This window comes from Pteronotus mesoamericanus, unplaced genomic scaffold (genome assembly GCF_021234165.1).
Source record: "Pteronotus mesoamericanus isolate MK-2021 breed Mesoamerican mustached bat unplaced genomic scaffold, CSHL_Meso_final contig_169, whole genome shotgun sequence".
NCBI classification, from domain to species: Eukaryota; Metazoa; Chordata; class Mammalia; order Chiroptera; family Mormoopidae; genus Pteronotus; species Pteronotus mesoamericanus.
In genome coordinates this window covers 20,330,310-20,356,677 of record NW_026555068.1, presented here as the reverse complement: position 1 = coordinate 20,356,677, position 26,368 = coordinate 20,330,310, and the positions used below count along the sequence as shown (strand labels likewise).

Below are 26,368 nucleotides of genomic sequence, written 5' to 3'. Positions count from 1 at the left end.
TGCTCCTTCATTACAGCCAGAAATTATTTTATTGGCGATGTTCTCCTACATTTTTAATAAACACAGTTCTGCATTGCAGCAATATGCATTAAATATTTACCTAAGCATCAGCTCCCAGGAAACCTAATTTTCTAACCCAAATGATGTAATGCAATTTTGAAACATAGTTAGAAAACAAAGATTTACTGGGCAAGTGCTTATGGTCTTTAAATATTCTTAAAAGCACAAAAAGGAGAATACATTTTTCTTATCTGGGTCTAGTAGGTTAATCTAGGACCGAAGGATAGAAGTTGCAAGGAGATGTATTTCAGTGTATAGGGAGACTTTTTCTTACAAATTAAAATGAAACTCCCTGAGCAGAAACAGGCTCCTGGTAAAACCAGTATGCCTCTTTGCAGTCAAGGTACTCGGGCAGAGGAGCCTAAACCCTACGCCAGAGCACTAGCCTGGGTTTTCAATCTACTTTATATCCAAAAAGGGCCAGATAGCAAATCTACTCAGCTTTATGGGCCATGGTGTCTCTGTCACTATTATGTAACTGTAGTTGGAGGGTGGAAGCCAGCACACACAGTAATATTTGGGCACTGCTGTGTTGTCATAAGACTGTAATTGCAAAGACAAGTGCTGGCCCAGATTTGGTCCGTGGATTGTAGCTTGTCAACCCTGTTACATTGTCTTCTCTGAATGAGGGGAGAGCAGGATCTACAGGTCAACCAACTCCCTTCCTTACTTAAATTTCAATGGTACTGTGTTAGATTCTTTGCCCATGATCTAGGGAGGCACCATGTGCTATGAGATCCTTCCAGGATCAGCTCTCTATGCCCACCCTTTATTCAGTTGTGCATCTTGGCATTAATAATAGAAGAAGTCCAGTTAGATGAGACTTGAGCTCCATGACCTGCAATAACGAGGAATGTTATGAACATTTTTAAAACGGGAAACCTGAGGACAAATTGTCAGGCCCAACGTGAAATAGTTAATATATTGAAGTGGCACACAAGAATGGCACATTCACAGAATATGTTGACAGGACAAAAAGTTGGAACTGTGGGCAGGAAGCCAAAGTCAATATCCAAGCCAAGCAAACACTGCCTGCAGTGCCGTGTTGGGGACGCTTGAAGACTGTCCTGTACGTGGCGGGAGACCCTCAGCCCAGGTTCACAGACACAACTGTGCTTGCAGGTAGAGAATTTCTATTATTCCGATTGTTTCCAAATAAAGTGGGATTTAAAAAAAAACTAAGCATGGTTTCTGCGTTATGAAGAAGCTACTGGTTTGTTTTAATTTCCTGTATACTTAGAGAGTACCCAAGGAAGCGGTGTTCTTTTACATGGAAATATTTAAATGTAAGATATTTTAAAATCAAAAGAGTATTAACTGATTTAAAAATTTAAAAATGGGCTTGACTATTGTAGGAGCTTTACTTAGGGAATCTGGAATGATATTGTTGCCATTATTTACAATAATTTTCTTTCTGCTCAAGTCGAGAGAATTCACAACTGTTTAATTCCCCTCTACCAATTCCCTTTCCATAGTTACCAGCAACATGGGTGGCAAATGAGCAATATACACAATTATTAGCCAAGAGGTCTCAATTTGTGCCAAGTGCCGAGTCCCTGAGCACAAAATGTACAGAAAACCATTGTTCTCTTAACTGTGGGCTTAGATTCACAATCCAGAGATTTAAAAGAAAACTTATGTCCCCTTAAATTAAGGTTCATGTTAAATACATCTACAAACAGTGGAGTCATGCATGTGTTACTTTCTCTTTTAGGATGATTTCATTCAGGCAAGCAGCTTATTTCGTTTCCTTGTTTGCTTCAGTTTCCAGTGGTGAGTGGATTTATCTGCAAAACCTGAAGTTAAGGGTGTGTGAAAGAGCTAAGAAAAACATGGCACCCCTGGGGAAAGCTCTTGCACATGAAGTTTTGGGGAAGGAACCAGGCCCTAATAAATCAGGATATACCCTTTTAAGGCTCACCTTTGCCCTAGACCCATCAGGGGGAGGAGCCCAGGAGTGAGCATGTCTTCAGGTATGTGTTAACAGAAACTTCTCTTTGGTAAGGACTCTCTACAAAACAGATCTTAAAACAAACAATCAGCTCTCCTCTATCAACATTAAAAAAAAAATCAACTCCATGGAATATTCAAGAGTGCTAGCCATTTTAAAGTGCGTAGGTCCAACCCAACTTGTCATAATAAGCACACAGTACATACTTAGGCTCTGTTAGGCAACCAGGGAACCATTTCAAAAGGGAAAGTACCTGGCTTCAGTGTAATAGAGTAAACCATCCATTTGTCTAGTTCTAATTTCAACACCATTGTTTTTGATCTTATTTCTCTCTCTATCCAGTCCATTAAATTTTCAGAGAACTAGGATGACTCGGGACACTGTTTTGCATGGGTCAGGGCAGGGTGGCACTTTGTGCTGCCATCAGGGGTGGGTTTGGAGTCTATGTTGGCTTGAGATGACCACATCACAGTGGTCTTTACTTACCTCTCAGATGTATGGCTAAGATGAACGCCTCTTGGGTAAGGGTTAAGTTTATAAAGACACACGATTTCTTCCTGAAGAAACTTTTATTTTCTAAATACAACCTTCTCCCATCTATCCCCTAACTCTTCATTGCTTTTCTGAGCCATAATCATTACTCCATACAAATCCAGTGAATGTGGAGGATTAGAAGCCAGAGGTGAGGTGGACCATGGCCACATCAATTATATCTTTTTTTGCAAAAAATTGTACATATATATGTAAGATCAGGCCAGGAAAATTGAGGTGCCAGGAAGCAGAAAAATGAGAAACGATATATTGTGTATAGTCCCGTAATTCAGCAATGGCCATTTTTAAAGCCTTTTGTTTAATCTTTCAGATATTTTTCTATATGCACCAACTTACACATTTAGCAAAGATGTTATTAATTATATATACTTTTTTATTACTTACCAAGTGAATAAATATATGTCATATTATTTGAAACTTAGTATCCTTCCTTAGTCATAGTAGTTTTGTGTGCAGATTTTCACACACATATTCAATTATTTCAGTAAAATAAATTTGGGAATGAAAATATCAGGTACTAGTATTTTTCTGCGGATATCTTCGAAGGTTTTATAATATACATTATGAAACTATCTTCCAAAAAGGTTATTCCTAAGTTGACCCTTTTTCCCACCAGCAAATGCGAGTGATCATTTTTCCCACTTAGGGACTTGAACAGCCACCAAGTGTCTGTGTCCTGACCCATCTCTGCCTTTCTGGAAGCACTATCCTCATTTATTTCTAGGAACTGCTGCCTCTTAGCAGTTTGGGTCTATGTGGTTATGGTTGCGACGCCCCCAGGCTTGAAGCCGTAAGTGCACACAGCCCGGTGACCAGACTATTGATTACACTTCAGAAATGATACTCTGATATGTATGTATTTTCAAACTGGACTCGAACTGTGGGATCATGCAGAGGTCTGAGCTTCTGGCACCCATCGTGGCCCACTGTGGGGCAAAGGCAGCCCCTGAAACAGAGAAAATGTGTGGAGACAAGTCATGTCTGAATGGGTCCGCTGAGCGCCACGTCCAGGGCTTCCTGACGCCCGATTCAGAGTGGACTCTTTTGTGTCTGGGCCAATCCATTTCATTTGTACTTCAGTCACTTCGAACTATGTTTTCTTTCTATCATTTGCAGCCAAAATCAGTTCCTCAATATGGATAATTTAAAATTTTTTTCTACTCTGGTGAGTAGAATGGCATCCAGTTGTTTTAACTGGCCTGTATTTTTGATTCTTACAACTTTTCATATACTTACCAGTCGCTTGTTTTTCTTTTGCAGATTATCTTTTCATATCCTTCACTCAATTTTAAAAATTAGAGTTCTTTTCATCTCCTTATTGATGTAACTTTTTTTAACAAGACCAAATAACCGGCCTGAAGTCTATGGACACGGGGCTGGTGTGATGTAACATAATATTTTATGTTATGAGACAACTTTTGGAACAACGTTTTACATACGCTCTGACATACAATACGAATAAGCCTCCTGTCATTGCATCATCATCATCATCACCACCATCATCATCGTCGTCGTCATCATCATTGGTCCCAACTTACGACAATAAACAAGGACACTTGTTGGACCTTTATTTTGGTCCTCCAGTTGTCCCCTTTCACCGGCGGAGTCACAGGAAAGCTGACAAAGGCTGGGGCGCAGAATGGGGACTCCCAGGCTAGCCCCAGCCATTGCCAGTGCCCTTCCAGTGCATTGGGATGGGGAAGAGGGTGGCTTAATAATTACAAGGCAGCCGAAAACACCAGCTGTCTCAAAAAAACCAGGCCACTTGGCAGCCAGCGTTCTCACTCAGCGCTTTGTGAGAACAGGGGATCTAGTCCTGGACAATTGGCACCTTGTATTCCCAGCAGCTTCCACCTAAAGGGATCTCTGCTCTTTCTAAATATAAACCTTCCCCAAGGGCAAGTCGTCTCAGCCACGCCTCTGAGAGGAAGAGAAGCCACTTTGCTGGGTTGCGTTGGGTTTTCATATCAAGGCTCCAGGCCAGATCCCCAGAGTGGCTGGATAACACAGACGAAATTTTAAACATCACTGTTTATCAACATGTGTGCCTAAGCTGTCTACTCCCTGAAAGACAATGCAAAAATAAATGTGAGTAGGTTCAAGTGTGGCTGCGGCCCTAGACAATGGACAAGGTAGTCTTGGGATGTCCTGCAGTTCACGGGCAGTTGACCAACTAGGGGAAATGTGCTACCTGATTTAGAAAAGCCTATTAAGCAGACTTTGAAGGGGATCTTTCAAGGAACCCCAGATCCATCTATGAAAGGTACCACTGTAATACAAGAGAGCGTAGAATTGTAGCGGTAACAGCACTCTTAGTGCACAGGGTGCAGGGTCATTTAGAGCCGGGAACAATTCCAAACAGCAAATAGCTCAAAATGTATTTTCAACTTGGCATATGCATGCTTTTGCTTGAACCACCTCAGAAATGAGCTGGTAGAAACTGAGAAAAGTGTTGCCTTTCCTGCACTCATTCCTAAAGTAATCAGTAACTCTTACCCAATCAATACCCAATAACTCTTCATTGGCTCAAATTAAACTGAGACGAGGAACATTTAACACTGGACAATAAAAGGGAACAAGATGGAAAGGCAGAAGAGCTGGGTGTATGTCCCACGGCATTCATTAGATCCGTGGATCTCAGATAAATCTGTACCTCCTTGAAACTCGGTTACTTACCTGCTTTCTTAAACAAACAAATAAACAAAAACAAACGAAAACAAGTCAGGTGCTCTTCATAAAACCTGTCTCTAGCTTTCCCTACAGAGCAATTGTGAGGGCCTAGGGAGAATGTTTGCTTTGAAAGTGTTTTGAAAAAGAGACCATACATCGTTATTTTTAAGGCATAAGACCTTCATAGCACGCCAGGGGACAGGGAGAAGCCAAGCTAGGCTTGAGTGTTCTCGGGGACAATTTATGTGCAAATTATTGTATGATTTAATAAGAATCGACCAAGTGTTTTTATACACAAGTACTCACAAAATGACTTCAACATCCTACATTGTTTAAATATGTTATATCCTGCCTCTGCAATTAAAGTCATGTAGCAAAGGTCTTTAGGCGTTCCATCGAGGAAGTAGGAAGGATCAGAACACAAATACATTTCTATCAGTATTATTTGTATTCATTCCAAATTAATGATTTTTCAATGATTATACCACAGGATGCCTCAGTCAGCTCTATAAGAACATCTTCTTCAAAGGTGGGGACGTCACCACCCTGTTCAGCCCGAACGCCCAGCACTGCCGGGCCATGTGCACATTTCACCCGCGGTGCTTGCTCTTCAGTTTTCTTCCAGGAAGTTCAACCAATGACACCAGGAAAAGGTAAAAGGTGGTATTTCGTTATCGGGACAGCCAGTCACTTTTCAAAATGGAATCAGCTGTGTACAAAACGGTCTAGCATATCACAGGGTTTTGGTTCTCAAATAGGGTTCAAGCGATCACCTAGCATGGTTCTTACGTAAGCAGCAGCGTCTTACGCGGAAGCCCGGACCTGCTGACCCAAAGTCTCTTGGACCTGGAAATCTGCATTTTAAATAATTGCTGCATTCACTCAAAGTAATAGAAGCTGGTCATTTTCTATCAAAGGCTTACAAGGAAAATGCTTGTGAATCATTGGGTTAAGCAACTGTTTCAAGAAAGGATTTAAGAACAGGGGAATATTTCACCTGTGCAAGGACTCAGGATCACATTTGTAGATAGCACAGTCCTAAGAAAACGGACTAGAAAGCAAGTATTTTGTTGCAAATATAATTGAATAAGAGCCAGAGCTTGTGACCTTTGGAGAGGGCAGGTCTGAATGGTGCTTGTAGTGAATGAGCTTGGTCACCTAAGGGTGTATATGCCGTGGCAGAGCAGGGGGCAAACCTATATTATTATTAACTGGTAATTTGGAAAAGTAAGAGCACTGGGAAAATAGTTCGTAGTTTAAAATGTTACTGTTTCATGAAGTTGCCTAAATACAGCTGTAGTTTCATTATAATTTTCTTTAATTTTGATCAGTATCCGGAATGAATGTTTCTGCATCATTCCCATTTCCACATTTATCATTCTTTTTTGAAATCTTCACTTATTTGCATTTAAACACTAGGGATTAGACAATCATCCCTTGCTTCTACATGCTAAATTTGTACAGAAAACCCAGATTGTATGTGATAGGTATTAACATTTTAAATAAGAAGTTGAATTAGGTTCTAGAACCCTTCCGAATAATGAAATTGCCATCAAGGTTGACACTAAAGACAGAGAAAGTCTTCCATTAGGTGTGGACAGAAGGAGGTACTAAGCAAGAGGAACACAGATCCGCCTTCCATGACTGATTTAATTTCTTAAGTAAATGAAATTATGTACAAAACTAATCACCAAGTAGGAACATAATTCCCCAAAAAGTTTAGGAACACAAGGAGAATCATTAACTCTTTAATATGATTGACTTCCTGTATTTAAAAATGTGAATTTAAAGGAAAACAGTGCTGAAGTTAGGTATTTCAAAGGCCGTTAGATATTATGGAATTGCCTCTAAGGATGTTCTTTCCAGCAAGTGTTGGGGAAGCTCTCCTATCTTCCTTACTCCGTGTTATATTTAAGAGTGTATACAAATGCTAGACATTTGCTTAATGTGCTTAAATTATTCTACTTTCTAAGTGGAGCTACTTTTAAAAACAGGTTTGGCTGCTTCTTGAAAGACAGTGTCACAGGAACCCTACCAAGAATGTTACAGACAGGGGCAGTTTCTGGACATTCCTTAAAGCAATGTGGCCATCAAATAAGTGGTAAGGTGTGGATTTCTCAGCTCAGTTTGAATGAAAAATGAGTCTACCTTAGAATAGCTTCTGCTCAAACTCTGTATTTCGACAGACTTTGGAAGGGAGCTCTCTGAGGTATGATGGGGGAGGGGGCAGTACTTTGGACATATCCTCTCTTCTTGATCAGTCCACACATGCTTCATGATCCTCTGTTGTTTACGAGGTTAGCATTTCCGGGATAGGAGGTGCAGAGAGAGAGAGAACAGACATCCCAATAGTCACCTTCTCTTGATCCCAGATAAAAATCTGAAAGAGAATTGCAGTGGGAGTCTCTCCCTAGTTCACTCCAGTTGTTGCTTCTGGTTCTCAACCAGGGCTGATTTTATCCTTTCTTCAGGGGACATTTGACAATGTTGGGGGACATTTTCTGTTGTTACAGGTACTGGAGATGCTGCTACTGGTGCCCAGTGAGTAGAGACTAGAGATGCAGCTAAGCATTCCGCAGGCATGGGAAGGCCCCACAGCAAAGATTCTCCATCCACAAATGTCTGTAGTGCCGAGACTAAAGAGCCCCGTTAAACCCCCGCACTGAAGGACTAGGTTCCATAAATATCGCTAAGAACAACACTGCTTAGAAGGCATCTGAGGACTAGGAGCCCAGGAAACTTTACTTCTTAGGTTTATTGCTACTAAAGTCTTGGGAAACAGTTCCCAACCCTGTCCTAATAAACTGAAGACAAATGAACTAGAGCTCTACTATGACTGATCTGAAAACAGAAAAGTACTGAAAAGATTCTCTTAACTGATAGGTTGACAGAACCTTAAAATAATCACGTTGTGACTCTACACCATTGCTACTTTAGGTTTCCTATCTACAGTTAACCTTGGAGGTTCAAATTTCAGTTGTTTACACATTTTCCCTTCTTCCCTCCCCCCGCTAACACTGCCCTGTCCACACCACACACCTCTGGGCCCTCAGTTTGTAAAGTAGGCAGTCCTTAGTTCTTATAAACACGGTGGCCTCACTTAGCCAAGATGTAGTTTACTTGAGGTAGAGTACATTTCTTATTTTATAAGATCAAATTTATATCTTAATATTAGTATCAATTATGTAAACAAGCATTATGTTCAATTATGGTATCATAGTGCAATTTAAAGAAAAATCATAATTGTGCCTTTTCAATTCTCCGTTGTTTTTCCCCCAAAATAAGCCTGCTCACAGAACTTGGTTTAATGTTCCCTTCTAACGCTCCGCAAACAACTTGAAGGGAATTAAAGGGAAAAATTATCCCAGGCAAATCATATTTCTAGACTCAGGACCAATTTTAGTTTAAAACATTTAGAGGTGGGTTTATAGCTTTCAACTAACCATAAAAAAAAAAGTTTTGGCTTGTAAGTATCTCATCCCACCTCTTCCTCTTAGCCTGTTTCTTTTCTCATGTGCCGCAGAATTGGAAAGAGATTTCATTTTTGTAGTCCTCAAATGAATACCATGAATAAGCCACTCCCCTGCCCACCTCAAATATTGTTTTTTTTAATACTTTGTGTATTTCCTGTCATCCCCACCATTAAATCTCATTTTATGACTTCTTCAACCATACCTCTAAGGAGTAGAAAATTACATACAATAGATTGTGGTTTATACTCCTGTTTTCCCTAACCAAGACTCTCACTAACAAATTTGAATTTTTTTTTTTTTTAGAGAGCCTAATTCATAAATTTGGTTCACTGTCTGTAAAACGAATCATCTATCCTTTTTTATATGAGATAAATTTGAATTGGAAGGGCAGAGTGGAATTTAAGAAAACTTTAAAGCAAGAACGGAAGTGGTTTCATCATGTGTATACAAGAACTCTCCACATTCTGCGATAACGGTGTGGCACACAGATGTCAATGACAGGGCTTACAGGTGCAATTTGCTGTCAGGCAGGAGTAGCTGGCCACCGAGAGACAGGCAAAGAGTTAGGCGGCCCCTTCGCTCAACGCAAGGTGTCGAAGGCTTTCGGTTGATTTACTAAGGCAAACCCCTAGCACATGGCAGTAGGGCCCTTGTCTACCTCCACTGCTCATTGATAATTTCAGCATAAAGTGTTACACGTATAGCTACAACACACCTTGCAGCTTTAGAAGCCAAGTTGCCCTTTCCCCGTGCCAGTACTCCAGAACATCGGAATGTGCTGATTTCAAGCAGACTTTGATGGTCGAGTGATGTAATAAAAAATTCTCAATCCCCTAATTAAGAGAGCAGTTTGCCAAAAACAGGATAGCGCCCTTCAAAACTACACTGCCCATACTGATCATCTGTTTCTAGAAGGGAAACTGAATTTGCTCTATGCATTTTATTTGTACAGCTTGCCACAGAGACATTTATGAAGGCATTGATATGAGAGGGGACAATTTTAATGGATCCAAGGTTGAAAGTGTTGAAGAATGCCAAAAAAGGTGCACCAATAATATTCATTGTAAATTCTTCACCTACGCCACGCAAGCATTTGACAATGCAGAGTACCGGTGAGTAAAATTCACAGTGTTTGTTCTTCACCTTGGCAATTTTATAATTTAATTGCATTCTTCTTAACCTTTTTTAATTTTCCAATTGAAAACTAAACAGGGCTTTGAGGCCTAAGCACTCTCCTTATTTATTTAATTTTGGTGCCACTTTCCCTGAAGGGAGTGCTTTCCTTTGGGTTCCCAGAGAGCTGTGCTTTGTGGAATGAGGATTTAGTAGAATCAGGTCTCCCACCCCATTCTTACCTTTAACCTTCCTCTGCAGAAGAGGAGGATGTCCATTCCATTAAAAATGCAAACCCCTAGCCCACTCATTATCAAAGTCATTGTTCAGATTGCTTTGTTTATTTTTCACGGCCCACAAAATGGACAGCAGCATGCACTTTGCATTTTAGGAAGCAAAGTAACCTCCTTTCTTAACCTTCAGGAACACGTGCCTGTTGAAGCACAGTTCGACAGGAACTCCAGCCAGTATAAGCACGCTGACAAACGTGGTGTCTGGATTCTCCCTGAAGCCCTGTGCGCTCTCAGAAATCGGTAATCTCATGGCTACCGTTTTACTACGTAATTGTAGTGGCCAGAATAAGAGCTCCCCAAATGCGTTCACATCCTAATCCCTGGAACCTATGATTATGTCACCTGATATGGCAAAAGAGGTTTTGTAGATGTGACTAAGTTAAGAACTTTGACAAGGGAGATACTCTGGATTATGCATATGGGCCCAATGAAGTGACAAGCGTTCTTATAAGAGAGAGAGGGAGGCAGAAGGATCAGTCAGAGAGAGAGATTTGAAGCTGTGGTACTTCTGGCTTGGATGTGGAGGAAGGGTCCATGGGCCAGAGAATGCAGGTGACCTCCAGAAGGAAGAGGCAAGGAAGTGGGTCCTCCTGTGGAGCTTCCCAAAGGAACAAAGCCCTGGCAGCATCCTGATGTTAGCTCAGTAAGACCCCTTCAGACGTCTCATCTCCAGAGCTTGTGGGATAGACTCGTGTTGTCCTCAGCCACTGAGCTGATGGTCGTTTGTTACCGCAGCACTGGGGAACTTGCGCAGGGATACTGTGGAGAAAACTACATGGTCATTTCTTGGTGGTGTCCGTTAGCTAGTCAAATGATTCGAGCATAATGAATCAATGAAACCCATTTCCGACATAGACGCAATTTCTGTTGAATTATCCAAACAATTGCTATGACACTCTATTTAGCATAGCAGGCGTATTATTCTTGAAGCCCGATCACTGATAGCCAAGTCTACAAAGCATCAAGTGCCAGCTTCGTGCCAAGCCCTGTAGTGGGTGCTGGGCTAGGACCCCTCCGTGGAAGACTGGGAAACGAGCAACAATGTATCTCTTTTCTTATTTGCTTCTTCTCTTCCCCAGCATACCCTGTCCCTGATGTGTACCAGATTTATTGGTCCAAATGGTACTGATTATTTATTTTTTAATATTCATATCTTTTCTGTTTCTTTTTTTTAGTGTTGTGTATTTTCTTTTGAAAAAAAGATTTTATTTATTTATTTTTAGAGAGGGGAAGAGAGGGAGAAAGAACAAGAGAGAAACATCAATGTGTGGTTGCATTTCATGCTGGGGACCTGGCCTGCAACTCAGGCATATGCCTTACACTGGGAATTGAGCCAGTGACCCTTTGGTTCACAGGTCAGCGCTCAATCCCCTGAGCCACACCAGCTAGGGTTTATTCTGTTTCTTCAAGTGTGATATTTTAATATACATTTTTCATAGTTTTTAGAATTTGTCATATACTTTACATAACAGGAAGTTAACCCCTTTAAGATACACAATTCAGTGGTTTTCAGCGCATTCACAAAATTGCATGAGGGTGGCCACTGTGCAGCTGCAGAACGCTGCCCTCATCCCAAAGGAAGCACCGTATCCAGCAGCCGTCACTCCCCATGTGGAGCGCGACTCGACAGTTGCATTCATTTCTGTGACCCACACTTTGCATGGAGCCCTTCAAAGGAAGGCCGCCCAGGATGGTAAGGTATCTAGAAGTAAAGAAAAATAAAAAATGGTTAAATGAGGAAGCTAAAGATATTTAACCTGAACAAGAGTCAGGATGACTTTCTTAATTTTTTGTTTGTTGAAGACCTGCCATTGGGAAAGGGATTGGACAAATCTTTGTGGGTCCGTGAGGCAGATCTAGGCAGAGACTACCATGAAAAAAATAAAAAAAGTTTCTGACACCAAGAGTGGTCCAGAAAGAAATGGGCCTTGTCATTAGGTAGTGAGCTCCTTATCAGTGTGAATGTCTAAGCAAGACTTGAACAAATTGTCAGGAGCATCCTTGAGAGGATATAGTTAGAGGTTGGCATAGGTGACCCGTAATATGTTTTTATTTTTTAAAAAAGGTTTAAATAATTGAGCTCTAATTTCCCAGTCTGCACCTATGCAGATATTCTGTTATGGTTGGGGGCTCTCTCCTCACCTAACTATGCTCATTTAAATTAAGTTCTTTGTGTCTTCCCCATAATTGCTCTCATTATTATGCTTCTATAATTTTAATAGAACTTATGTGTTATCAAATTAAGCAAACTGAGTATGATAATATATACACAAAAATATAATTAAAATAAGATTAAATAAGAATAATGAAAGTGGATTTTCTGCTGTCCTAATTTCAATGGGCACATGGCATTTTTGTTAGCTACCTAATATTTTTCTTAATCTCTTTTTATTAAAATCTTTTTCGTAACATTCAGGAAAATATACCACAAAATCTCACTTTCCTAAGCCTGGGAATTCAGGGTCAAGGTAACACAAAGAAAATCTGAACCCATGCTGAGTAACCTAAGTATTTTGTACTGATTAGGTTGGAGCTAGGAGCAGAGGCTGAGTTATTTCACTTCTTTGGCCTAGGAATCTGTCTTTTATGAGAGACGAGTTTTTCCTTCTTCTACCTGGCAAACAAGGCTGGGGCGATATTGGTGTTTTTTCACTGAGGATGTATAGTGCTATGACAAAATTACGACAAAGGACATGTACATTCAGCAATGTGTCCTTTACTGACTAACAACTTCCCTCTGTGAGTTCACAGGTTGCCACATGAACATGTTCCAACATCTCGCATTTTCGGATGTGGACGTGGCCCGAGCGATCACTCCAGATGCTCTTGTGTGTCGAACCGTCTGCACCTATCACCCCGGCTGCCTCTTCTTTACATTCTATACAAACAGCTGGCCTGTGGAATCACAAAGGTGAGTTGTAATGTGCAGCAGCATTTGCTGCTGTCCTATCATCACTTTAATTTTATAGTTTGAGGGTTTTTTTAAGTTTTGTTCATTTCCCTCAAAATGCTTGATACTCACCGTTTAAGTAGGCACCACACTTTTCTGCCAGATGCAGCTTAGTTAAGAGATTAACATATTTCTCTTCCTACCGTCTTTTACTTAAACACACCATTGGATAGTGCAAACAACAGCCATGGAAATAGAAGGATCAGATTCCTTTTTGCTGATCTTAATGCATTGTATCAGCTTGAAGTAAAAACCAGCAGCTTATCATTTAAGCTCATTCATTGTAACCCCTCTGTTTCAGAAACCAGAGCCCTGTTTATTCTGGTAAGGGTTCTGGTTTGATCTGCTTACCCTCAGATAACTCACCTTTTATTTATATTTAAACACACACACACACACACACACACACACTCACACACATACACACACAACACGGAGCTAAGAGAAGGTTATCTAGTTACATAATATTGTTTACAGCCTAAATCCCCAGAATTCCTTCTTTTTCTCTCTCTCTTTTTACCAATCAGAATGTGGAACCTTCCCATTCTCCTCTTTTGTATTACCTGTGCCTATCAGTTTTCTTAGAGGTAGATGTGGCTTGACTGACATTTAATTGCTGTAATTTATTAGAGTCCTACAGTCTGCCTTGCTTTGGAGAGAATTTCTCAGAAGAATAAAATTTATAGGAGTGCTTTTGTTTTATTATTTTTTGACATTAAGTGCTTTTTATCCGCTTTTAATGCAGTTCTCTTTCTCTTGCTTTTTTTAAAAATAGAAATGTTTGTTTACTTAAGACTTCCAAAAGCGGGACACCAAGCCCCCCCACTCCTCAGGAACACACCATATCTGGATATAGCCTTTTAACCTGCAAACGAACTTTGCCTGGTAATGTGATTCAATCATAATACATAAAATGTGGCCAGTTGTGTGATCTTCTAACAAATGGTGATGACACAATCCTCAATGTACCAGAAACTTGTGTCGATGTGGTTGATTTCTGTTTTCATTTTATATCTTCTTATGCTTATAATTGCTGCAGAACCCTGCCATTCAAGAACTTACGCAGCTGATTTTAGGGGGGAAGAACTGAACGTGGCCTTCGTTAAAGGAGCAAGTGGTTGCCAAGAGACTTGCACGAAGATGGTCCGCTGTCAGTTTTTCACGTATTCTTCTCTCCCGGGAGACTGTAGAGGGGACAAGTTAGTGAAAATTTTGATTTCAAAGGCGGTCGGCAAGCCTATTTCATGAAAGCTGCCCGTCTGGGAAGGTTTAACCTTTGCCCCGATCATTTTATCCAGGTGTAGGTGCTCCTTACGATTATCTGCGGATGGCTCGCCTACTCAAATTACATACGGGACACAAGCAAGATCTGGCTATTCTTTGAGATTGTGTAGAAGGGAAAATGACGCCAGTGAGTCAACCTCGCTTTGCACAGAATTGTAAAGGGACGTTTGCGTTCTTTTCATAGCTCACCTTGTCTTATGTGGTGGAATTATGGGTCTTGTCTTTTGGCTGCTTTGCCTCTAATTCCAGCCCTTACCTTCAACACTCTCCTTTTAGGCTGCACAACAAAAACAACCACACGCATCGTTGGAGGAACAAATTCTTCTTGGGGAGAGTGGCCCTGGCAGGTCAGCCTCCAAGTGAAGTTGACAGCCCAGAAGCATGTGTGTGGAGGGTCCATTATTGGGGACCGGTGGGTCCTCACTGCTGCCCATTGCTTCAATGGGTAAGTTTTGGCTGCATTTTATCCAAGGTCCTATCTTGCTTTTCGTTTTGAAGAATCTGTACCGAGTTTTTAATCATCTTGTGAGCTTCTTAATGGAAGTTTATTCTTATTTAATAAAAAGTGTTTTAAAGCAGAGATAGTGTTCAAAATGCTGAGCACCCACCTAGGTGACCCATCAGACTGACGTGGGGTGTGTTTGCAAAAGTGTGCTTTACAGAAAAACTAAAAAAAAAAAATCCCAACTGCTTCTTCAAAGCCTGAGTTTTCAGGCCCAGAGATTCACAAATATACTAATATTAACAGTAAATAAGACAAAAATGCAATAGTTTATTACCTTCTATATTTCAGGGAATGTGATCTAATATAATGTTTCTACTTTACCAGGCAAATAGTTTACATGACAGGATTTTACAGTTTTAAAACCTTAGACTTTATAGTTAGATAAGGCTTGGGTCATGGCTCTGTCACATGGCAGAGGCATGGCTGGCCTTGAGCAATCCGCAACTCTCTCTTGTTTTTATTTTTTGTCTGTAAAATATGAAGGGTAACAATATCTAATTCCTAAGGTTACTGGAGGATTAAGTGCCACACTTTAACTGCTTAGCACTCTTCCTGGGACATCCAGTTACTCAAAAAAATAGAAGCTGTGATTAAACAAATGGACAAAGCATATGAATGAGCTAAAGAGATACTAATAGCAAAATAAAAGGCACTTGGTCTCTTTCAAAAAGTATTTTCATTTCCAAGGAATTCCTCCTCTTTCCTCGTCTAAAAGGTACTGCGAACAGTGCAGGCCCAGCTGCTGAGGGCCAGGTGGAGCAGGGCAGGTCTCCTCCCTGGCTGCCCACAGCCGAGTGAGTCTCAGGGAGGCTCCGCGCCCCTGGCGCTGCTGCGGGGACGGCTGGCTGGCCTGGACGGAAGACCCTGTGAAGGGAAATAGTTGCTCCCCTTTGCACTAAATAAACCCCAATTTGGGATTAAGAATTTTCATTCTTTCCTCCCATTTTTATTGAGCTACAACTCATATACAGCATTGTGTAAATTTAAGGGGTACAGTATAGTGATGTGAACTATGTATGTATTGGAAAATGATGACCATAATGAGGTTAGTTAATACATCCATCATCTCACATAGTTACAATGTGTGTGTGTGTGATGAGAACTTGTAAGATTTACTCTCTCAGCAACTTGCAAGTAAACAATACAGTATTAGTAACCAACACAGTATAGTCACCATGCTGTGCACCCCCTCCCCAGAATTTATTCATCCTATAACTGAAAGATTTTTAACCTTTGACCTACCCCACCCCACCCCACCCCCTTTCCCCTGAGGCACCCGCCGATCTGCTCTCTGTTTCTCTGAGTTCAGGGGTTTTTAGATGCCACATGTAAGTGAGATCTTACAGAAGTTTTCTCTATCTGATTTATTTCACTTAGGAGGATGCCCTCAAGTTTCGTTCTTGTTGTCGCCAATGGCAGGATCTCCTTTTTATGGCTGGATAACATTTTGTTGTATATTCCACATTTTCTATATCCATGCATTTGTTGACAGGCACTTAGGTTTTTCCATGTCTTGGCTATTGTGAATGATGCTGCAATGAATAAGGGCATATAGATATTTCTTTGAGAGAGTGATTTTGTTTCCTTCGGATGTATACTCAGAAGAGGAATTGCTGGAACATATGGTTCTATTTTTAATTTTTTGAGGACTCTCCATACTGTTTTGCATAGTGGTTATACCTATTAACATTAATGTTTAGTCTTGAAGGCTCCGAGTTGTGCTTATAACAGCTAGAGTTTGTACATGTCTTGCACCACTCACTTGATAATAAAAATTTTCCGTATCTTTACACAAGACTGCTTTAAATAATAATTTCAGATTTACTTTGGATCTTAGAATATTTAAAGAGCTCATTTAAATGTTCACACTTCCCAAAACATAGATAAACCTTAAATGGCGCTGAGGTCCCTCCACTTGCCCTGTCGGGGGCGGGGGGGCTTGTGTAAAATCTGCCAGACTTCCTGACTTTTCTGAATTTTGTGAGCAGTTGCTTTCAGGGCATGTGAACTGTGAATGGTTTTCCTTTGATAAACTGCTTGAATCTCTCCAGACCGGTTTCCCCCAGAATGAGACAGCAACATTTTTATATTTTTATTTACAGCAAGTACGAAATCATGTATAAATATGTATTTTCAGAGATTCAAGACTGCTGTTGTGGGTGGTGATAAATTGCCAGGAGAAAAGATTAAGTCAGGAAAACTACGTCATAGTGTGTTCTCTTCCCAAGTGTTTGTTTATTTGTTGTTAAAGGTAAAGTGAAAGGGCAAAAGACCAACCTTTCTGGTTTCAAATAGATATTTATTTTTCTTTCCTAGGCTCTCCTATTCGGATATTTGGCGCATTTATGGTGGCATTTTAAATTTGTCAGAGATAACAAATGAAACATCTTTCTCACAAATAAAAGAGATTATTATTCACCAAAATTATAGTATCTCAGAAAATACTCATGATATTGCCTTAATAAAGCTTGAGGCTCCTTTGAATTATACCGGTACGTAGCACAGCTAAGGAGAAGCTGTACAGCTGAAGCATTGGTTTAAGTTTTCACATCAACGTGAATGAGAGGGCGGAATCGGCAGGGATTGTCTTTATTTTCCGGTTGGTAGAGTTGGGAGAAAGGTGAGGACTGCCAGGGAAGATAAGACTTCTGACTTGACATAAAAATCTCCTCCAGTAGGGGCAAGAAATATTCATTAGTTCTTTCAGGTAGGAATTCAACTGCTTATAAATTATTGAACTGATAGACATAGAGGTGTCTTTGGCATCCGGGAAGCATGGCTTCCTTTGACAAGTGGAGCAGAATTACCTGTGCTTTGGGCTTAGGCTTATCGAGGCTATATGAGGGCAAGCAGGACCAGACGTTAATTTCCAGGCGGAGTGTAAGCAGAGGGGAGACAGCTGCAGACGGCAGCTCTGGGAAGACAGGCCCGTGGCCGTGGAGGTGCTGCCTCGCAGGTGCAACGCCCTACAGCTGCAGACCGCCCTCTGTTCCGTTAACCATCCTGTGACCTTGGGCACGTTGCTTCTATTTCTTAGCACCGCAAATTTCCTCATCTGTAAAACGCGTATCCCTGTGGGTTGTTATAATAATTAACTCAGTTAATAAGTTAAAGCACTTAAAATGGGGCCTGAAACAGTGTTAGACACTTGATTGCCATTAAAAGTATCATACACAGTGTGATACAGAACCTCTAAACGATTTTGACTATAAATTTGGGTTCTGAGTTTTTAAATTCAATCCAGAAAATTTAACACCAAAAATGTCATATGGAAATGACTCTATGGGGGAAATTTCCTTAAATCCCTGACCTTAGAGATTGAGCAGGAAGCAAAAGGGTTGTTCTTCTTGGTGCTACTCCAGAGTAAGAGAAAACGGGAAAAGAGGAGTGTGTATTTTTAAAATCCGGATCTGTGACTTTAACCAAACTCTAATTTAAAAATTACCTTTCAGAATTCCAAAAACCAATATGCCTCCCTTCCAAAGAGGATACAAATATGATCTATACTAACTGCTGGGTTACTGGCTGGGGCTTCACAAAGGAGAAAGGTACAGTAAGGCAGTTGAAACACTGTTCTTAAGGCAAGTCTTATGTGTACATGGTGTGGGTCAGTTTCAGTTGGCACTGTCTAAAATTATATCCAAATTCATGATCTTTCCAATCTATTGATTCTCAAATATTCATTCAGTGGCTCTTGAAAAGCTGTATTTTTGCATAGGCCTGGAAGAATAAATAAGGTAAACTATTGAGCATCTTACTCTACAATAAAGATCATTTGTTTGACTTCACATAAAGGATTGGTCCCATAGAGGGCTAACTAGCCCACTCCAGCCCACCCTGTTCTTAGTGTTAATAATGTTCTCAGTTCCCAATGATACAATTTTCCCTTAATATTAATGGCCAGGAATATAAGCAGGTACACCATCTCTCTAAATGGTAGGCTTTTAGTTTTTTTTAATGCATCTTTCCTGCAATCTGATAAAGTCTATGAATTACTTCTTGAATGATGGTTTTAAATGTTTAAATAAAAGTACACAGGGCTACAAAAGCAACCCATGAAACTGCAGGATAGTTATCAAAAAATACTTTTTAAAAGATACGAAATAGTAATACATGTGCTTCTTCATTAATATATTTAATAGCATGTCGATCTAATAACTACCATAACTTCAAAATTGTGATGAGCACAAATGACAATTTCAGTTATCTGCCACAACTGTAATGTGATAGGAATACACTTGTGATTTATGTTGATGGGGAAGTCATAGGTATGGCTAATGTTCCTGAGACTGTTGCCTACACTCATAACTGAAGAGAATATTAGACTTCAGCTGGACATTGGTGGAACTAAGGATGTGTTTTTTCCTACCCAAGTTTGTAGACAGTATGAATTGTTTCTATGGATCCTAAGTTAAGAACCCCTACTTATGGATACTTGGGGCATTTCAATTGCCCTGAAATTTTCAGTACTTCCTTCCCAAAATTATGTTCCTGATATAATGTTTGCATCATTTTTTACAAAAAGAGCTTGCTAAGGTTTTCATTTTTTCTGATTCAGTCCTTTATTCAACTAATTTATATTTTTCCTAGTTTTTGACTAGTTGGAACAAGAAGATTCAAAAGTAACTTTAACTGGACACTGGTAGAATTTATTTGTAAATAAACTGTCCTTCCTGGAAAATGCTCATTTGCATCTACTTGAAGAATAAAATTCTGTTGCTAGAGACTTTGTTGACTTTTTCAAAAAATCAAATGTTTCAAAATTATCATTTTTAATATATAAAACAAAAACTATAAGGTAAAACCTTCCAGTATTTTAGATTTTAGGCAGCAAGAAGGAATTTCCAAGAAACCCATATTGAAATGACAGAATAGCAGAGAACACAGAACAAGTCCCTGGTCAGACGAGGGCTCTGGGTTGTCCTAAGAAAGCATCAGAGGCCGATACAGAGCCCCTTCTCTTTTTAACTCCCCCTACTCATCTTTACTATTTCTATCCAAAGGGATGGTCTTAATGCAAAGTTCATCTTTCTGATTTGCTTTAAGACTTCAGTCTTATTTTCATATTGATTGTATCTCTTCCTTCTGAAGTTATATATTGGTTACTTCATAGGTGAAATCCAAAATATTCTACAAAAGGTAAAAATTCCTTTGATAACAAATGAAGAGTGCCAGAAAAGATATAGAGATTATGAAATAACCAAACAGATGATCTGTGCTGGCTACAAAGAAGGAGGAAAAGATGCTTGTAAGGTAATATATTCAGTTCTATAAAAAGAATGCAATAGGTTACTTGAGAAAACTCATTTCACAATATATTTTCCAATAGCATATTCCATTATAGCTGTTTTTAAAATCTAAGCCAAATGATCTGTTACATATGTTAATTTCATATGTAACCTCTAAAAAATTGAATATGTATACATATAAAACATATAACATTTGTCACAATTTATGTAGAAGCATGCTATATTTAAGGGAGGGCAATTGTACATATATTAATTGTGCTAAAATATAAGAATATTAAACTTATGTGACAGTGAAATGATGATGTCCAAATTTCTTTGTTGGACAATACATTACTGAATTAAGTAATTTTCACCACATTTAACAGCTAATGAGGCATAAGAGATACCTTGATGTCTACAAGAAATTGGACGTGTGTGGTGTGACTACAGAATTTTAAAGGCTTGCCTGTCATAACCTTCTATCATTTTATTCTTCTCCCCACTGTGACACAGGGAGATTCAGGTGGTCCCTTAGTTTGTCAACACAATGAAATATGGCATTTGGTGGGCATCGCCAGTTGGGGTGAAGGCTGTGCCCGCAAAGAACAACCAGGTGTCTACGTCAAAGTTGCTGAATACATGGACTGGATTTTAGAAAAAACACAGGACAGTGAAGGACAGTCTTTAACGAAGTCGCCAGTGTGAGGAAGCTTCATAGAGGTGCACGAGAGCCCACAGTTCAAATACGAAGCCTTGGAGTGCTTACCTGCAGACATAAGCAGAGCGCCATTAATCTTGTGTACTTTCAGGCACATAAGAAGAGACAATGCGTACACAGTTGCTCGGGACGATGTCTTACAGAGGCATGCTCTTAGCCTGTTGCCACAGCAGTAACAACAGGAGGTGTTCGCTAAACATCATGATTGCTTTTTGTGAAATAAAGTTGCAAAAGAATGGAATTAAAGAGTGATTATTTTCTTTTGATTGTGAAACAGAGCTGAAGAAAAGTAACTCTAGATTCTAGCATAGTGTCTGAGACCAATCTAACCTTACTGCTTTCTCTGGAACTCAGAATAGATCAGAGACAACAATTTCTTCTCTGTGCTTGACCCATATGGCCATTAAACCTACCACCGCCCACCTTACTGAGGTGAAGAGCCAGTTAGCTTGATTTGTTTGTTTTGTTGCCAGGTGGAGGAGGATAAACCTGTGCAACTTTCATTTCCCTAAAAAGAGATTAATTTACCTGAGCTTTTGAAAATAGTGGTGCAACTCTTCTTCTTTTTCTCCTACTTTGGTTACCCTGGCATTGCTACAGGGCTCCAGGCTGGCTGAGCAAGGAAAAGCCGTGGGACTGCAGCTGCCTCGGTGTAGCTCCTGCCGTAGGCTCACTGCACAGCCTTCGTCGGGGGCAAGGAATCTGCTTTGCTGCAGGTTCCATGGATATTGGTATCCATGATAGCAATTCAAGAAGCACATTCAGTATAGAAATTCTCATGAAGTTCAGTCTTGTAAATTCATGGTAGTAGCAAGTAGCCCTGGAATGAATGATGTCAATCTTCACGTAACACAAATGCCAAGCTTGCCAGTGCTAAATGCACTGATACCAGGTAGTTGGACTCGGTTTAGTACAGATAACAACATTTAAGCAGACTTGTCCACCTGTTGAATGTTGTGTAAATTAAGTAGAAAAATAGAAAAGTTTCTAAAAGAGACTGAGTTTTTCCTTCCATACTTAGAGACGCCCTCAGTGGTGGGAAAGGCTACAGATGGAGGGGGTGGGAGAAAGAGACTTATGAAGTCTGGGCCCTTCACATACCATACAATAAGCAACTGAAGAATTACACTTTCTCCACAAGGAATAGCTGCAGATTTTATCACATCTGGCTGGATTCCATGAAAGGATTAAAAATAACCACATCCTCATTTTTTACTTTGTCATGGATGTTGTTTTATATTTAAACAGGAAAAAAATGGTTTTCAATAAAAAATTTTTTACCTGTGGCTTTCCGTGTTGATGATTCTACAGGGTGTTCAAACAGTGCTTGCAGAGTAACCTTTGGGTTTTTGTTGGTCAAGACAGGACCTTGTTTGGGGCAGAACTGAGAGGAGAGTTTTGAAATGTGGACCTTCTCGGGTATGAATAATCATTTTAAAGACGGAAGGAGGGAGGGGTGTGCGGGGCAAAAGGAAGGGAAGGAGCAAGTCAAGAAACATATAGCATGGACTCATGAACAAAGCCAAAGTGGGGAAGGATTGAGGGAGGGAGAGGAGAGAGGGGAGCAGGGGAAAGTGGTGGGGGGAAGGCAGAGACAAATGTATTTGAAAAAATTAATTAATTAAAATATATATATATATATATATATATATAAAGGACAGATCAACACTCCAGAAAAAGAGTAAAATGAAATGGAGATAAGCAATCTATTAGATGCAGAGTTCAAAACACTGTTTATAAGGCCCTGGCTGATGTGGCTCAGTGGATTGAGTGCTGGCCTGTGAACCAAAGGGTCACTGGTTTGATTCCCAGTCAGAGCACGTGCCTGGGTTACGGGCCAGGTCCTCAGGAGAGGGTGCTCAAGAGACAACCACACATTGATGTTTCTCTTCAGCTCTTTCTTCCTCCCTTCCCCTCTTCCTAAAATAAATAAATTTCTTTAAAAAATCACACTGTTCATAAGGACACTAAAGGAACTTAGTGAGGACCTCAGTAGCATAAAAAAGACCCAGTCAGAAATGAAGGATACATTTTTGAAGTAAAGGACAATTTACAGGGAAACAACAATAGAATGGATAAAGCTGAGAATCAAATCAATGATTTGGAACATAAGGAACTAAAAAACAACCACACAAAACAAGAAGAAAAAAGAATCCAAAAGAAGAATGAAGATAGTATAAACAACCTCTGGGACAACTTCAAGAGGTCCAACATTGGTATTATAGGGGTGCTAGAAGGACAAGAGAAAGAGCAAGAAATGGAAATCTATCTGAAAAAATAGTGAAAGAAAATGTCCCTAATTTGGCAAAGGAAATAGACATGCAAGTCCAGGAAGCTCAGAGAGTCCCAATTATGACGGATGCAAAGAGGCCCATGCCAAGACACATCATTATTAGAAGACCAAAGTTTAAGATAAAGAGAGACTCTTAAAAGCAAGAGAAAAGAAGTTAGTTACTAAAAGGTTGCCAGATGGGAAGGAGAGGAGGAGAATGGGTGAAGAGAGGAGATTAAGAAATACAAATAGGTAGTTACAGAATAGCATTGCAGATGTAAATTACAATGTAGGAAATGCAATAGCCAAAGAACTTATACGCGTAACCCATGGACATGCACAAAGGTGGGGGCATTGCCTCAGGGAGTGGAGGGTGCTCAATGGAGGGGGCAAAGGGAGAAAAGCAGGACAACTATAATAGTATAATCAATAAAATATTAAAAAAAGTGAAATGTGGACCTTCTCAGGTATGAATAATCATTTTAAAGCTGCCAGTCGAAGTCAGTGGCACTGAACTGGTCTCTTTATTTCTCACGAAGTCTTCATGTATGGGGTGAATAGGGGAGCCCTGCATACAATAAGAGCCTTTGGGATGGAGAAGTGGGTAAGAGGTTAAGAAAGTGAGGGGCTGACCTGGATTCACTCTCATGAGGAAGAGGGATAAGAAAGCAGGACATCGGGCAGAGCCATCTGCTCTTGGCCTCTGCCAACAGCAAGTGGACCTGTGTGACAGACATCACCCTGTCACATCTGATACAAGGTTAGCCAAAGGCTCCCACTTCTGTCTCTTTTCTCACCCAGGTGTGGGAAACCTCTCATTTGAATTGAATGCTCTTATTTTAATTATTGTTTATCTGCTCACCAAACTGTGAACAACTCTGAAGGAGTCCCTCTTTCATATGGCATATCAGTGGGCATTGAGTAAATATCTAATGAATGAACATATCTTTATTTTAAAGACGAGACAATGGAGGCATGCAAGAGATCAAAAGATTAGCTCAAGGTCTGGCAAGTACAGCACCAAGGACAAAGGGTGGCATTCTTATCCCAAATACCAACCCCTAGCAAGTTGCCTCACGTGATAAGAAGGAGAAAAATGGCAGGGGCTTTTCTAACCATCATTTGTTATTTTCCTTATTGTCAAAGACAATCAGGGACAGTTTTGCCCTCCCAACCCCACCCAGGGGACATTGGGAAATGTCTAGAGCCATTTTTGGTTGGCATACCTGGGCAAGTAGGTGCTACCAGCACTGTTGAGTAAAGGCCAGGGTTGTTGCTTAAACACTACTATGTGCTTAAATGGTGCCACATAACAAAACATCATTTGGCCCAAATTTCAGTCATGCCATGGTTGATTAACTCTGATCTAAGGTCAAGAGCAAAACCTTATCATAAAAAAGAGATATTTCAGGAACAGCAAGAAAGGGCTGTAGCACATGGGAGGCTGTGTGCTTTTTCAAAGCAGGTCTTTATGGGAGAGAGGTGCCCGAGAGCAAGCTGACTCTGCCCGGACCGAGGAAAGGCCTCTACCAGCCATGTGCCCATATGGTACCCTGTCCCACACAGAGGGCTTGAGGCCACCAACAACCCTGGCTTCTGACTTGCACTTTGGTCCCTGTGGACTATATTCTAGATTCTTCCTCAGATTGCGTCTAGTAATTCCCCATTTTCATTAGGCTTCCACAGCATTTTATTTCACTGCAGGGTTGGGGGGTTGGGGGATTAGAAGGCTGGGAAACCTTTACCTTTAGATAAAAGTAGTCAACATCAGAATTCCCACCTGCAATGGCATTAGTTGAAAAAATCTGTTTGAGTTTGAAAGGAATCTCGAAGAATTTCTAGGCATTAAGACTCTCATTTCACTTTTATTTGAATAGAGAAAAAATATTTTTGGAATCCTTATATTATTTAAAAGGGTTTAGAGATTTAACTAACTCTCTAAACCACATTTAGGAGAATATTATTTGGTTCCCTGGTGAAGTATTTCTCTCATTCGAGTCTGTTTATCTCACGGTGTTGGACAGTTACCATTATAGTCTTTTCATTGGGCTTTTAAGATAGATATGGAATTTCATATATGGAGGAAGGCCTTGACAAATGAGTTGTTCTCACGCTTGGGTCTGGCAATATGAAGGGGAACAAGGACACATGTTCAACCTGGCATGACCACCAAGCTGGCATGCAGAATGTCTTGGAGGCACACCACCAAGAATTGAACTATCTTGCTTGTTCCTTGGAGTTCGCTAGAGGCATGGAACAGCCTTGGTTATAGAAACACTTGAGCCTTAAATAGCTGGAAGTGTATGTGACTGGTAATATTTGTTTTTTTGCTTTGAATGCGTTACTATCCACCCTCATTCTTTTCCTGTTTAATAAATATGATGAGAAAACCCTGCTCACGGCTCTTCAGCCTTGTGCTGCTGAGTCCTCTGCTCCTCATCTTATCGTCCAAATCAGCGACTGGTCCTTGTTCGTCTCCGTTCGCACTACAACATTCATGGGTAAACAATGCAGGGATATAAAGACCTTATGTAATTTCACATATCAGTTTTCCATGAAAACTTATCTTGGCATTAATTTGTCATTCCATGTTGTGAAAAGCAGATCATCTTAAATAGGTGCTTTTTGTGTAGCTGGAATGTACTTAATTTTAAATTGGAAACTCAAGAGAGCAACTAAGGACTCTTCACACCCAGCTCGGTCATAAAACCTTGGCAACAGATCAAATAAAAATATTTGAATAGCTGTCTTCCAGATAGAATGCCACAATACGTACCTTGGTACTTCCATAAAGATCTCTTCTAAGCTCAAATCCCTCTTAAGTTTCTGCCCTATGGAAGAAAATGCTGGCTTTTCTCTTCTCAAAAAGACTGAAATGAGTTTATAGGGGGCTAAGCTTCAAATTTACCTTTACTAATTGTTCTCTCACTGTCTCCTTCAGTATGTTTTCTTCTCCAGCCCCCATATTTCTCTTTACATAAGAGTTTTGAAAATGGTTCTAATCTTGGGCTATCTTTTCTATGTAGGCTTTTGGCCACAAATGACTGGGTATTGCACACCTTCAGACCTCACTTAAATAAAGACATTATTACATTGGAGATAAAATGCGATTGTGTCTCTCTGTTTCCAAATATTGAAATGCTCAAAGTAAACTGGTGATGTTTCCAGATGGCCACACTCATATTAGCACATTGTGCCTGAACAAAGTACACCATTTCTTCTGGTATTTCTAACTTCTGTAAGATCTCAAACAGGGACAAACTTGTAACTTTGTTTCTCCCCTCATCTTTAGAATATTT

The 26,368-nt window shown here is 40.2% G+C and overlaps 1 protein-coding gene and 1 long non-coding RNA gene across 2 annotated transcripts; one reads left to right on the top strand and one right to left on the bottom strand.

The window, feature by feature from the left end:
- Positions 1 to 1,096: 1,096 nt before the first annotated feature.
- Positions 1,097 to 21,030, top strand: KLKB1 (kallikrein B1). Its single transcript, XM_054566141.1, has 15 exons — positions 1,097 to 1,182; positions 1,775 to 1,833; positions 5,724 to 5,886; positions 7,228 to 7,334; positions 9,659 to 9,818; positions 10,243 to 10,352; positions 12,864 to 13,023; positions 13,838 to 13,947; positions 14,102 to 14,261; positions 14,361 to 14,473; positions 14,623 to 14,791; positions 17,168 to 17,343; positions 18,304 to 18,399; positions 19,965 to 20,104; positions 20,593 to 21,030. The coding sequence occupies exons 2-15, from the start codon at positions 1,776 to 1,778 to the stop codon at positions 20,782 to 20,784; spliced, it is 1,914 nt and encodes a 637-aa protein (XP_054422116.1). The 5' UTR covers positions 1,097 to 1,182; position 1,775; the 3' UTR covers positions 20,785 to 21,030.
- Positions 17,806 to 21,471, bottom strand: LOC129064874 (uncharacterized). The gene is made up of 3 exons (XR_008528525.1): positions 21,326 to 21,471; positions 20,846 to 21,005; positions 17,806 to 17,923 (listed from the first exon to the last, which is right to left on the bottom strand). It is a non-coding gene; the product is annotated as an uncharacterized LOC129064874 (long non-coding RNA).
- Between the last annotated feature and the right edge of the window lie 4,897 nt (positions 21,472 to 26,368).